Consider the following 13,445-nt stretch of genomic DNA (forward strand, 5'->3'; position numbering starts at 1 on the left):
AGGGGCAACGGAAGGGGGAGAAGCAGACTCCCTGCTGAGCAGGGAGCCTGATACAAAGCTCCATCCCAGGACCCTGAGACAAAGACCTGAGCCAAAAGCAGACGTTTAACTGACTGAGCCACCCAGGCGCCCCTCTTATTCATCTTTGAGAGAGGAGGAAGCGGACTCTGAGGTTGAGCACTAGAACTCGCGGTGGCCCTGAGTCAACACCCCACAGGTGGTGCGCTTCTCCCCAGGCCAGGCTGCCTCAGGCTTTCTGCATTTCCTCTCCCTGCTGTCTCTGTTCCTTGTTTGCTCTGGGATTTGGATGCCAGCGACAAGGGCTCAGCCCATGACCAGGCAAATAGATGCACCAGCCTCCAGCGGGGTTCTGAGCAAATGCGCCCGGTCAGGCCTGTCCCAGACTAAAGTAGTGGGGCTGGACTTCGCCCTAGTGAATCAGCTCCGTGGAGGCTGGGCGGTTGCAACAGGCACCTGACGGGCTGGAGATCTGAAGGCCAGGTAAGTCTCGGTAGATGTGGCACCTGGACTTTGACATTCCCCAAGAGGAGAGAGACACTCTTGGGCCTGGAGAGTGCTGGAGGAAGCGGCGCTGGAGGAAGGGGGGAAGCCACCCAGCAGGTGTGTGGGGACGCCAGCCCCCTTGCTCTCTTTCTCTTGGCTGTGCTGTGCTGTCAGATTAGGAAAAGCAATTTCACCCTTGCTGGGGCCAGGGAGGGTCACTTACGTGAATGCAAAAATGTGGCTTGTCACCGTAGATGCGAGGTCTCCACTTTGAGTGGGTGCTTTTCATTTGGGGTCCTTAATGATAACCTGAGGCCTAACCTATGGGAGTTGATATGTCAGCAACAGAATGATGTGATTTCAGCCAAGGGATCGGGTATTGTGCCTTTGAGACTGAAGAAGGGCTGTCTAGTGAAAATATCTGGGGACAAGGCAAAAGAGGCTTTCTTCTTGTTGAGCTTACTTGCGTCCAAATGGTATTAAGTTCCACGGACCTTCAGGAAAGACCCATGTGCCCTTTCACTGTGTTGGGGCATTTGGCTTTTGCTGGGATTCGCTGGAAAAGGCTTGTAATGCACCTGGCTATTTTCAAGGGAGGGGGCTGACACAGGAAGGAAGGTACAAGTTTTTCTTAGCTGTAATTGATCTTGAGGTGGAAGGCACTTCTCTTCTCCTATGTTCTGCTTACAGCTCTTGGCTCATAGCTTCATAGCTGTGGACCCTGGCCCCATGGCATTCAAGCACAGTGATATCTTGATATCAACATATACCCTTTGACCTTTTGTTCTGATACAATTTTTTATGTTAGACTGGGAGTTTCAGGAGTGGGAGCAAGTTAACTGTATTTGATCAGAATCTTTCAACCTAAAACAGTTCCCAAGAGAGGAAAAATCATGGGGTCTGACTGAGCTAATATATTCTCCTGAGGTAGGAGAATCCCCAAGCTTTCCCTCTGAAGGCAACTGGCAGTAGGTGCCCCTCTGTGATACGGGGCAGAGGAACCTGGAAGACGATATGTCTTCAGAGCTATTTCTCATGTTGAAGAATAAGTGGGGAAAATTAATTTGACGCTCCAGATTTAAAAATTTCCAGCCGGGAAGATCACGGAGATATGGCTGGCTAGCTGGTCATGAGAGCAATCCCAAACTTGATTCCCTTGGAGGAGGGGCAGCCAGGGCCACATTATAGAGCCTTGTTCTTCTAAGAGGTTAAGGATTCAGAAAAGATGTCTCTTGAGGTCAATTTAAGCTTCTTTTTGTTTAGGAAATGTCTTCATCCATTCATACTGCCCTAATCTTAGCTCTGATAACATCAACTACTGTTACAATGAACAATTACCATATACCAGGCAATGTGTTGGGCGCTTTTCATAAGTTATCACCGACTCTGACAATATTCCTGCAAAGCCAGTCCTTCTGGTCCCCATTCTATTTCTCAAGGAAACTGAGGCTTGAAAAAATTAGTGAATAAGTGGCAGAGTTAAGATTTAAACTCTGGCTAAGCTCTCAGCTCACCTGTTTCTCTGAGAGCCGAGGGCCTCCGCAATAATTGTTGAAGGAATAATTGCTGGTGGGATAAATGAACAAACACGTATTTAATTAGAATACTTTGATAGTGTTTTGGAGTTTTATCTCTGTTTGTTCTCTGTCTCCCCTGCCTCCCACATCTATTGTGTATATATATATATATATATATATTTTAAAGATTTTATTTATTTATTTGAGAGAGAGAGAGACTGAGAGAGAGAGTACATGAGAGGGGGGAGGGTCGGGAGGGTCAGAGGGAGAAGCAGACTCCCTGCCGAGCAGGGAGCCCAATGTAGGACTTGATCCCGGGACTCCAGGATCATGACCTGAGCCGAAGGCAGTCGCTTAACCAACTGAGCCACCCAGGCGCCCCACTCCAAATATATTTTTTAATTTTTAATGCAACACCAGTATAATTGTCTAGCCTGTTATTTATTTCATGTATCTGCTTGACATTTTCCCCCAGCTATCTCTATATCAGTATCTGTGTGTTTTGTTTTAGATAAAAGATTTGAGGACCGTAGGTGCTTTTTTCGCAAAACCTAATCAGTCATCACGTTTGGATATAAGCCTAAAATGGTGACCTTTTTATTTTATTTTTTCGTCTGCAGGAAGAGAAAATAACTACACAACCGATTAAAAACACGAGAGTAATTCTGAGGGTCAGGGATGGAATTTTGGGCTCCCCAGTGGCCGCGGCAGCCGTGGGGGAGGCCCACAGCACCAGCAAAGGAGCCAAGCCAAGGGCTTCAGAGAGATGGAATTCATCGGCCCGTTCCTCACTCTTGGCACAATGGAGAGAGGTACCACGGGAGCCCCCCGTCACAGCAGGACCCCAGGACAGACCACCAGCAGCCCTGTTATGTGTCCAGGCCTGGGGAAAGGCATCATCAGCCTGTGTCTGGGGTTGACTATTATGAAGGTGGTTATCCCAGTCAGTTGTATTCAAGGTATGGTTCTAGAGTTTGGAATTCACCCAACTCCTAAGTGCTTCTGAATAGACTATTCCGTTCCTTCTTCCTTTTCTTTTTATTCCTGCTCTTTTTCTTCTATTTCCTCCTCTACCCGATTACATTGACTTCGCCAAACACTTTCCTCTCCCACATTGGGGTTATGTGACAGAAAATAGTATTTCTCTCCTCTATGTCCCCTCGTGGGGCTTCTTGAAGAGGCTATGACAGTGTGACTGGGTGTTGGGGCCAGGGCAGAGGGTAGAAAGAATGGTGGATTCAAGGCAGCAGATGAGCCCCTCTTACTCTGGGATTGCAAAAGGTAATATTTGTAGATTTCGGAAAAGTTTGTCCTAGAAATTCCTATAAAAAGTTCTTAGCATTGTGAGCGTTGACACCACCAGCACCAAGAAGAGACCCTGTGCCTAGAACAGAACTTAGGGTGTGATAGACACACAGAACACATATGTATTGGAAGAATACATGGAACATTTTAGAAAATGAAATCAACCTCAGAGAAAGCAGGTCTAGGGTTGCAGGCTCCAAGTTCAGAACGAAGAGGTATCAGTGAGGTGATTCTAGGAGAATCTGGAATTCCTATTCCCGAATTCTAATTGATAGCAGAAGATTTAATATTTTATGGAATATTTGAAGCCATCTATGTTCCACTTTGGCTTTTCCAGGTGGGATATTCACCTGCCTACAGATTTAGGGTTGAAATAATGACAGTTATTGTAAAGCATTTGCTCCTATTAAATACTAAAGAATTAGTAATTGATAAAAAGACTAACAACATGATATTCCTTTCCCCAATCTTTTTGTATTGAATTCTCAAAGGAAAGTATGTTAAGGGCAGAGGCAATAAAGGCAATCAGATTTAAGAGAGTCCAATGTGACTTCTTCGTCTCATTTCCATCTGTATGTAATATGCATGGGAATTACAGTGGTGTATCGGGTACCTACACAGTCATCTGAGGAAGGAGCATTCTAAGATAACATCAGGGCAGGGTAGGGGCGCCTGGATGGCTCAGTCAGTTGAGCATCCTACTCCTGATTTCGGCTCAGGGCATGGTCTTGGAGTTGTGAGATCGAGCCCTGCATCGGGCTCCGTGATCAGCACAGAGTCTGCTTCTCCATCTCCCTCTGCTCCTCCCCCTGCTCACTCTTTTGCTCGCTCTTTCTCTCTCAAATAAATAAATAAATAAATAAAATCTTTAAAAAAATCAGGGCAGGGTTTTCTACGATAACATCGTGTATTGTTGGATGTATTTGAAGAGTAGGAGGAATCACGAGGAAGGAGAATGAGACACTTGGCTATGGTTTTGCTATAAAAATCCCAACCTTGTTCTGAAACAAAGGCCCTACTTCTGCTCTGATTCTGCATCTTCTGTTTATAGGATCTAGAATTAACTGTGGTTTTAAAGCGGGTTCTAGACTGAGGTCACGGTTTTGTCCTGTGAAGTTGTCCAGTCCTCCACTGGTTTCTCTTTACCATCTCATCCTTGACTGGCTGGCCTTCTTTGCGGTATTTTAGGCCAGGCATGGAGGATCTGTATCGGAGCTATCATTCTTCAACCCTAAGGGAAGAATATGCTTATGGAAATTATTACTACCATGGACACCCACAGCAGCTGCAGGAAGAAAGAGGTATGGAATAATCTCCATGGAGCCTTTGGGATGGTACAGCTGATCTGGTAGGCAGGGTCTGCTCAGAGCCTCACCTTGGCTATCCTGCTCCGCTGAGGTAGAGCCCCTGTCCTCACCTGCTTCTTTCTTGGCCAGATGATGCCACAACAGGTCACAGCAAAGACACTACTGCTAGATGTCTTGAGAAGAGACTGAAAGGAGCCATTTTTCTTGTACGTGTCGGTGATAGTACTGAACCTACCATTACGTTACCAGGATTATGGATAGTTCACACTTCAACCCCATTTTTTCTTCTGCTCTTCCTATAGCCAAGATTATAGTCTCTGACCAAGTAACAGTGAAGTCAATTCTTCTTTTTAAATTTAAATTCAATTAGCCAACATAGAGTACATCATTAGTTTTAGATGTAGTGTTCAATAATTCATCAGTTGCATATAACACCCAGTGCTCCTCACATCACGTGCCATCCTTAATGCCCATCACCCAGTTACCCCATCCCCCTACCTACCTCCCCTCCGAAACCCTCAGTTTGTTTCCCAGAGTCAAGAGTCTCTCATGGTTTGTCTCCCTCTCTGATTTCTTCCCATTCAGTTTTCCCTCACTTCCCCTTTCATTCTCTGCACTATTTCTTATATTCCACATATAAGTGAAACCATATGATAATTTTCTTTCTCTGATTGACTTACTTCGCTTAACATAATCCCTTCCAGTTCCATCCATGTCGATGTAAATGGTAGGTATTCATCCTTTCTGTTGGCTGAGTAATATTTCATTGTATATATGAACCACATCTTCATAATCCATTCATCTGTCAATGGACGTCTTGGCTCCTTCCACAGTTTGGCTATTGTGGACATTGCTGCTATGAACAGTGGGCTGCAGGTGCCCCTTCGTTTCACTACATCTGTATCTTTGGGGTAAATACCCAGTAATGCAATTGCTGGGTCATAGGGTAGCTCTATTTTTAACTAGTGAAATCAGTTCTTAACAATGCAGTTGTCCAGTGTGGCTGGGCTGTGATGAGTCTGACCATCATCGACCTTGAGGGTGGCAGATATGCACCAACAGGAATTTATACCCATTACTGATAATAAGGTTCTAGGGATGTGCTGTTGGCAGCTTCTGACCTGCCAGCCAAGGGAAATCTGTTTCAACACTGAACACACACACACACACACATGATCTCCATGCTTATACAATTGTATTGAGCCATGCTAATTGGTTCAGGGAGGACTGAGAGGTGTCTTGTTGACCTCCATCATTAGCTCTCACTTCTCTATTGTACCCAATTTGGCAAATACGTTTTCATACCTATGGTGCTCCAGTAACTCAGCTTCACAGCTCGAGGCTGTGAGGCCTGACCTTTTAGGAGTAGGAAGTGACCTGTCTTCATTTTTGTTTTCTCTGAGGGTGCAGTGCCAAGGGGAGAGAGTCCTTATATCTGGCAGGAAGATCACCAAGATCAGAAGTACCTCAGTGAGCAGCATCACGACAACCAGAGTAGTCTGTAAGTGTGAAAGGAGAGGCCAGCTCAACATGGTGCGGCCAAACTCAGGCTATGTTAGGCAAGTCTTATGGCGTCTGGTGCTTGTCTCTATCTTCAGAACCCTGTCTGCTTCTGTTTTGGCCATAGGGATGTGGAGTAGCCCAGGGTGACCCAGGCCGGCTTTCAGTGGAGTCTTAACTTTGACAGGCGGCTCCCAAATGTGGGGTCATCTGAGTCCTGGTGAGGTTACTTGAGGTCCACCCCACAGGAGGGCCTTAATTCTATGTTGGCCTCAGAGCAGAGGTGCCCTTGCAGAAGTTGTCAGAATTGGGTCCTGGCTGAAGCTGGGGCGTTTCTCCTCTGCCCACTCCTGTGCCCCAAGAATGGGATGTGCCTTGGGGTAAGGTGGGCAGAAAAGAGCCTTTTGCACAAGCACCTGCCCCGATGACCTTAGGCCTAGTGCCTTTACTTTGTCTGCCCAACTCGCCAACCCAGCTGCTCTGATTTAAGTCAGTCCAGGATGACTGGCTGTAGGGACCAGCCCCTTTCCACAGGGTTTGGGGTGACTTCTAGTAACTGCACTGTGGAACCCAGGAGCTCCTGTTTTTCTCGTATTCATAGATCAGGGGAGCAAAGGGAGGACAGCCCTTTTCCCTGTGGCACTCAGGACAGCCTGATGCTGCCCACACTTTGCAGCCCAAGAGCCTCCGTGGAGAGCAGCTCAGGTTTGCTAGCTTACCCAGGAACCCCCTTACCTGCTGCCGTCATTTTGCTGCAGATCCAAGAGTCAGAACCCTTATAAAGACAGCGCTGCTTCTAACACTGGACAGGAGCGGCCTGAGGACCTAGTTCCGGAGAGGCTGCCACCTGGAACCCAGAAGAATAAGGTAATCTGAAGTGATGTGGGGGCTGTGGGCTGTGACAGTCACAACCGACACTGAATCAGTGGCAGGGCGGGGCCTTTGGGAGGGGGTTGTCCAGTGGCCAGCAGTCTGAAGGGTCCCATCCTCCCCTCTTTGCAGAGCCTCCCCTCAGACCTCCACCTTTTCCTGCCGCCCTATTTCAATCTTATGGGTCTGGGGCCCCGATCTGGCCCTTTTGCATTTTTGTCAAATTGACTGGAGCAGGAAATGTCACCCAAGTCGCTCCGAGCTGCGGGGCAAGAGGAGACACTGTTGCCAGTACCCCAGGGGATGGGCAATTTGGTTTACCTGGGAAGCGGGGTGTTGCTAGAATCTTTTCATTCAGGTCTGAAAAGCAGAGTTTGAAACCTGTCTGGACTCTTCCAACTCTCTCTTCTGAAATCTTACCAGGTATACCAGTGGGGCCACAAAATGGAGTTCTTAAATTAAAAAAAAAAAAACTTTTAATTTTATTTATTTTATTTTATTTTTTAAAGATTTATTTATTTGACAGAGAGAGACACAGTGAGAGAGGGAACACAAGCAGGGGGAGTAGGAGAGGGAGAAGCAGGCTTCCCGCTGAGCAGGGAGCCCGATGCGGGGCTCGATCCCAGGACTTTGGGATCATGACCTGAGCCGAAGGCAGATGCTTAACGACTGAGCCACCCAGGCGCCCCTAAACTTTTAATTTTAGAATAATTTTAGATTTATGGGAAAGTGGCAAAGATACTGCAGAGACAAGCTCTTGATTTTTGACAGTCTTATATTAATTTTGTTTCCATGATGCAATCTGTCTGCTTTTTTTTTTTTAAGATTTTATTTATTTATTTGAGACAGAGAGAGAAGAGAGAGAGAGAGCATGAGCAGGGGGGAGGGGCAGAGGGAGAGGGAGAAGCCCCGGGATCGTGACCTGAGCCGAAGGCAGACGCTTAACCGACTGAGCCACCCAGGCACCCTGAGATCTGTTTGCTTTTTGAGAACATTTTCTTCTGTAAACCTAATGCTCAACAGGGCAGGGCACACACTGTGCAATATATGCCAACAGGAACAACAGTCACACACAAGAACAGCCCTTTACAGTGTGCAAAGGGCTTTTGCATCTATTTTTTTTATCCTCCTGGGTTGTAAGTTCCATGAATTTCTTGTACACCTGTATCCCCGGGGAAAGCGCAGAGCCTGGAGCATAGCAGGTGCTCATTCAGTAGCTGGTGAATGAATGACTGAGGAAGTACTTGAACTCTACAGGGCAGATATGATTATATTATAGATGAGGGTGCTGAGCTCAGACAGCCTAAGTCATTCATCTAAGGTCACAGCAGGTGTTGAAAAAGCTGGGATCTGAAGATTTATTTATTTTATTTTTAAGTAATCTCTACACCCACTGTGAGGCTCGAACGCACAACCCCAAGATCAAGAGTCACATGCTCTACCGACTGAGCCAGCCATGTGCCCCGCCCAACAAAGCTAGGATTTGAATTCAGGTCCCCTGGCCTCAGGGCCTACACCCTTTCCACTAGGCCATCGTTCATTTTTCTCACAAACACCTGTTGATTAAACGAGCACTTCTTTTCCTTGCGACACATCCACATTTGATGTATTTATTTGAAAGTTTCGATTTTGCTGCTTTGAAGGAACACGTGGGTGGGACCATCTCTCTGAAAGCGCTTCTGGGTCTTCCCATGTGTTTTCATTACCGGTAACTTCCAGCCACCACTGGCCGACGAGTCCAACCTTCTGCAGCAGCACGAGTCTGGTCTCAGCTCCAGCGCCTACGAGCTCAGCCAGTACATCGGCGATGCGTCTGAGATGTATGAGCCCAGGGCACCAGCAGCTTGGAGTCCAGTTCAGGCCGGTGGGTACTGAGGTGACCTAAGGAATGGGTTGAAGTCTGATGAGAAGAGGGCCGGGTGGCAACCTCTGGGAAAGTCACCCTCCCTCCGTCCTTCCAAGAGTGGCTCACTGCCTGCCTCAACCACGCGTGGTGGTCTCCTGGGCAGAGGCGCCATTCTGGCTCCATTTCTCACCTTTTCTCTTGTCCTGGAGATTGCATCAGAGCTGATTCTTGGAAAGGAACCCTGCTTCTAGCCATCAGGGTCAGGCTGGGAGAGGAGGCACCGGAGATACTTTTATGTAACAGGTGCAGGAAGTGAAGACCAGAGTCAGTTTGGTAATGCAACGGCAGGCATACAAAACATAGCATAATTGTTTTGTTGGAGGTAGGAGACGGGTCATGAGTACTGGAGCCATGAGAGCCAGAGTCCCCAGCCTCTCGCCATCATGGGGAGTCTGGGCCTGGTGCTTTCCCATTTGGACCAAACCATCAAATCCCCACCTTATATTCTGACATATTCTGAGAGGCTTAATTCTGACTTGGAGCACATGCTTCTTCTAATTACGCCACCCGCCCAGAGACTTATCTTGGCCCAGGTAGGATTTGGATAGAAACATGTCTGTGGTGTCCTTCTGCGGTAAAGACAAGCAGTCGCAGGAATGCTAACAGGGTGCCCCTGTGTCTGTTGGTCAGAGGATGTCTCGGCAGCTGGTCCCAAGGAGCCCATGAAATTCTACATCCCTCATGTGCCAGTGAGTTTTGGGCCAGGAGGCCAGCTGGTGTGTGTGGGTCCCAGGTCTCCCAGGGATGGACAAACAGCCCTTGTGGAACTGCACAGCATGGAGGTAAACGAGATTCTGTGTCCCAGGAAGCTGGCAGGCTGCTTTCTGTTTCCCTCTGCCTGAGCCTGGGCATCTCTGGGAATGGGGTGCTCTTGGGGGGAAGGGGGCCATGCACTCCATGGATGGGGGCATGTCTTGGGAAGGAAAGGGTAGGGATCTTCTCTCAAAGAAGTGAGGCTAGATTTATGTTTCTCCTGAGATGCTGTTGGCTCCCTTTCAGCAATGGAGAACTCACTTTTGTCCTCCTGTGTCCCCCACAAGGCACTGAGCCACATCCCAGGACGGCAGCCATGGGTTCTGATATTGGACTTGACTGACGGGGGCCTTGGGTGGACATAGTCTCAAACGCCAAATCTGATTTTTCGTTCCAGGTAATTCTTAATTACTCCGAGGAACAAGAAGAGCTGAGGACTTTCTCAGGACCCCTAATCAGGTAAATTATCTTAAGAGCTGCCAAGTGAGGGTTTTTGAACCTACAAAATCTGCCTGCCCAGATCAGCATTTTGGGGATTTGTTTGGCTTCCTTGAAAGAAAATGTCTATCCCGCGTGGAGTAGAATACTCTGTGCAACAAGATAGAGACAAATGTGGCCTGAGCCATTTTGACAAGCAATTTGATAGTTGAAGGGCCGAGAGAAAAATTAAGATTAAAGATCTGAAAACAGTTCTATTTTGCAGGAGCTACACGGTAGGAGGTTTTAGCGTTCTGAGAACTTAATAGGTACTGGTAGAAAAGTGGAGCACAGCCTGGGAAATCACAGACAAGTGGTTTAGAGTGGGAAAAAAATTCTTGCCTTTTTTCTAGAGAGAGAAATAGCATGGTTCCTGTTGAGTTTCTGGATAGTGTGCACATCTGCCCTCTGCAGGATTGAGCTAGAACTTCTTTTAAATTTCTAGTCCTGTTTCTGATAAATATTCAGAACACTCTTGCTGTGGAGAGAGTCCTGGCTGGAGTCAGAGGACCCCGGTCCTTGGTCCCTGCATCCTACTAACTAGAGGTCCCATGGCGGACAGGTCAGTTAGTCCTCTCTGAGCTTTAGTTTGCTGTTTAGGAAATGAGATAACACCACTGTGCCTGCTTTAAGTGTAGGGAAGCCCTGTATATATCATCACTACCATATAAACTTATTCTTATCCTGAAGCTTCTGCCACCAAGAAAAGCCCATAGTATTTTTTAAAAAAGAATTTATTTGTTTACTTGAGAGAGAGAGAGTGAGAGAGCAAGAGAGAGAACACAAGCCGGGTTCGGGTGTGGGGAGAGGCAGAGGGAGAAGCAGACTCCCCACTGAGCAGGGATTCCCGAGGCAGGACTCGATCCCAGAACCCTGGGATCATGACCTGAGCTGAAGGCAAACACTTAACCGACTGAGCCACCCAGGTGCTCCAAGCCCATAGTATTTTGACAGTTCCTTCAGGTAAAGGTGAGCAACGAATCTATTTCTGCACACAGGTATACGGATGTGGGGTAGATTGCCGAGCTAGGTGTGTGGACACTAGGGGGCTGGTCCCAATTCGACTGATATTATTGAATGACCTTGACCAAACAATATTTGCCCATTTATTGATTACTTAGTATATGCTACAAAATTTCCTAATTCCTTTTATATGGAGGTAGTTTTTTTCTCATTATCCCTATTTTAGGGGAAAAAGCAGAGGTTCAGATAGGATAAGAACCTTGTATAAGCTGAGAAGTGGCAGGCTGGATTTAAACCCAGGGTTGTCTGACTCCAAAGTCTGTGCTCTTGCTTGCTGTCCCGTGCAGTCCCTGGGCCTCAGTTTCTTCATCTGTAAGAGGGAGAGGGTATACGAAGAATCTCTGAGGTCCCTTCCTGTTCTACAAGGAAACTACAGACTCGGTACTCCAGCCCTGGGTTATCTGGCTTCTCTCTCAGTACCCCCACCCTCTGCTGGCATCCTCATAATGCAGAGGGAGCCTGCGGTCCTGTGCAGAGAAAGAGTCTGCCCCTCATTCTTTGCTCCCTGAAATCTCTCCATAGGGAAGATGTACACAAGGTGAACATCATGACATTTTGCCAGCACAAAGCAGCTCAGAGCCTAAAATCTGAGACAGAGAGGAGCAGAGACTCAGCTCTACTGTGGCAATTGTTGGTTCTCCTTTGTCGGCAGAACGGGGTAAAGTATTATCGCTCTGGTGGGTGGGTAGGTGCAGGCTGGATTGAAATTGAAGTCTTTCTGGGATAGAGAAGATTCGGCTTATGGCATGATTGTAAAAGATAACGTTAAAGAAGCAATGAATGGCCCACAGGGGGAAAAATTGCTCAGGTGTCAACCCTGTTTGCTAACCATAATCTTTTCCCTGCCCCTCTCCACTGGCCTGGGGTTATCGTACAGTTCGTGGGTCACTGTACCAACCACATAATACACCTGTAAGAGTGTGCATAGTTCTGGTAATCTCTGTGGCTCCCGACAGGCAGAAAGTACCTGAGACTGAAGCTGAAGTTTGAAATACAACCATCCAAGAAAGGAAGGTCTTGTGTTTGCACGTCCTCCTCCTCATGGAGAAGGCAGGTGCTCTGGTGCTGGTACTGTGAGCATAAGGACAATAGGATTCTCCCTCAGGCTGACCCTCTTTGCCTTGTAGTCCATGGTGGGGTCTGACATCGCGGAACTGCTGATGCAAGATTGCAAGAAGCTGGAGAAGTACAAGAGACAGCCGCCGGTGGCCAACCTCATCAACCTGACGGATGAGGACTGGCCGGTGCTGAGCTCAGGGACCCCGAACCTGCTCACCGGGGAGATTCCCCCCAGCGTGGAGACACCTGCACAGATCGTAGAGAAATTCACTAAACTGCTCTACTACGGAAGGAAGAAGGCAAGTGTGGCCCCTCCATGCTGGTTTTTAAAAAATAACCACACCCCCACCCCCAGTTATATGAGTAATATATATTCATTTTTTGGCACTTAAGACGTTCAGTAAGGTACAAAGAAAAAAATTATATAGTCTTATCATTGAAAGATAACATCTTTTGGGCCGCCTGAGTGGCTCAGTCGGTTAGGCATCTGACTTCAGCTCAGGTCATGATCTCAGCATCCTGGGATTGAGCCCTGTATCAAGCCCCGCATCGGGCTCCACAGAGAAAGACATGTATCATATGACCTCACTGATATGAAGAATTCTTAATCTCAGGAAACCAGCTGAGGGTTGCTGGAGTGGTGGAAAGTGGGAGAGATGGGGTGGCCGGGTGATAGACATTGGGGAGGGTATGTGCTATGGTGAGCGCTATGAATTGTGCAAGACTGTTGAATCACAGATCTGTACCTCTGAAACAAATAATACATTATATGTTAAAAAAAAAAAGTAGGCAGGGAAAATGAAGGGGGGGAATCGGAGGGGGAGACAAACCGTGAAAGACTATGGACTCTGAGAAACAAACTGAGGGTTCTAGAGGGGAGGAGGGTGGGAGTATGGGTTAGCCTGGTGGTGGGTATTAAAGAGGGCACGTTCTGCATGGAGCACTGGGTGTTGTGCACAAACAATGAATCATGGAACACTACATCAAAAACTAATGATGTAATGTATGGTGACTAACATAACATAATAATAATAAAAAAGATAAAAACAAAGAGAAAACAAGAAAAACAAAACAACAACAACAAAAAGGTTCTTAACATATACACTAAATTAGTTTCCAGAAAATTTGTTTACAGATGATGTCCCCACCAGCTATATCTAATGTTTGCCTACCAATATTGGATACTCTAACAGATGAAGTGATGTCTTGTTTATTGTTTGATAT

General features: G+C 47.1%; 1 protein-coding gene across 1 annotated transcript in view; it reads left to right on the forward strand.

Moving 5' to 3' along the window:
* Window positions 1-220: 220 nt before the first annotated feature.
* The window catches only part of LOC110574210 (protein transport protein Sec16B), a 40,964-nt gene continuing 27,739 nt past the window's right edge, over window positions 221-13,445 (forward strand). The window contains exons 1-10 of the mRNA XM_021682866.1: window positions 221-621; window positions 2,642-2,980; window positions 4,515-4,627; window positions 6,044-6,134; window positions 6,892-7,000; window positions 8,723-8,867; window positions 9,540-9,691; window positions 10,060-10,121; window positions 11,685-11,820; window positions 12,290-12,520. Coding sequence (XP_021538541.1) covers window positions 2,700-2,980; window positions 4,515-4,627; window positions 6,044-6,134; window positions 6,892-7,000; window positions 8,723-8,867; window positions 9,540-9,691; window positions 10,060-10,121; window positions 11,685-11,820; window positions 12,290-12,520 — 1,320 coding nt within the window. The 5' untranslated portion in view covers window positions 221-621; window positions 2,642-2,699. The remainder of the gene's footprint in view (window positions 622-2,641; window positions 2,981-4,514; window positions 4,628-6,043; window positions 6,135-6,891; window positions 7,001-8,722; window positions 8,868-9,539; window positions 9,692-10,059; window positions 10,122-11,684; window positions 11,821-12,289; window positions 12,521-13,445) is intronic.

This window comes from Neomonachus schauinslandi, chromosome 6 (genome assembly GCF_002201575.2).
Source record: "Neomonachus schauinslandi chromosome 6, ASM220157v2, whole genome shotgun sequence".
Lineage (NCBI taxonomy): Eukaryota > Metazoa > Chordata > Mammalia > Carnivora > Phocidae > Neomonachus > Neomonachus schauinslandi.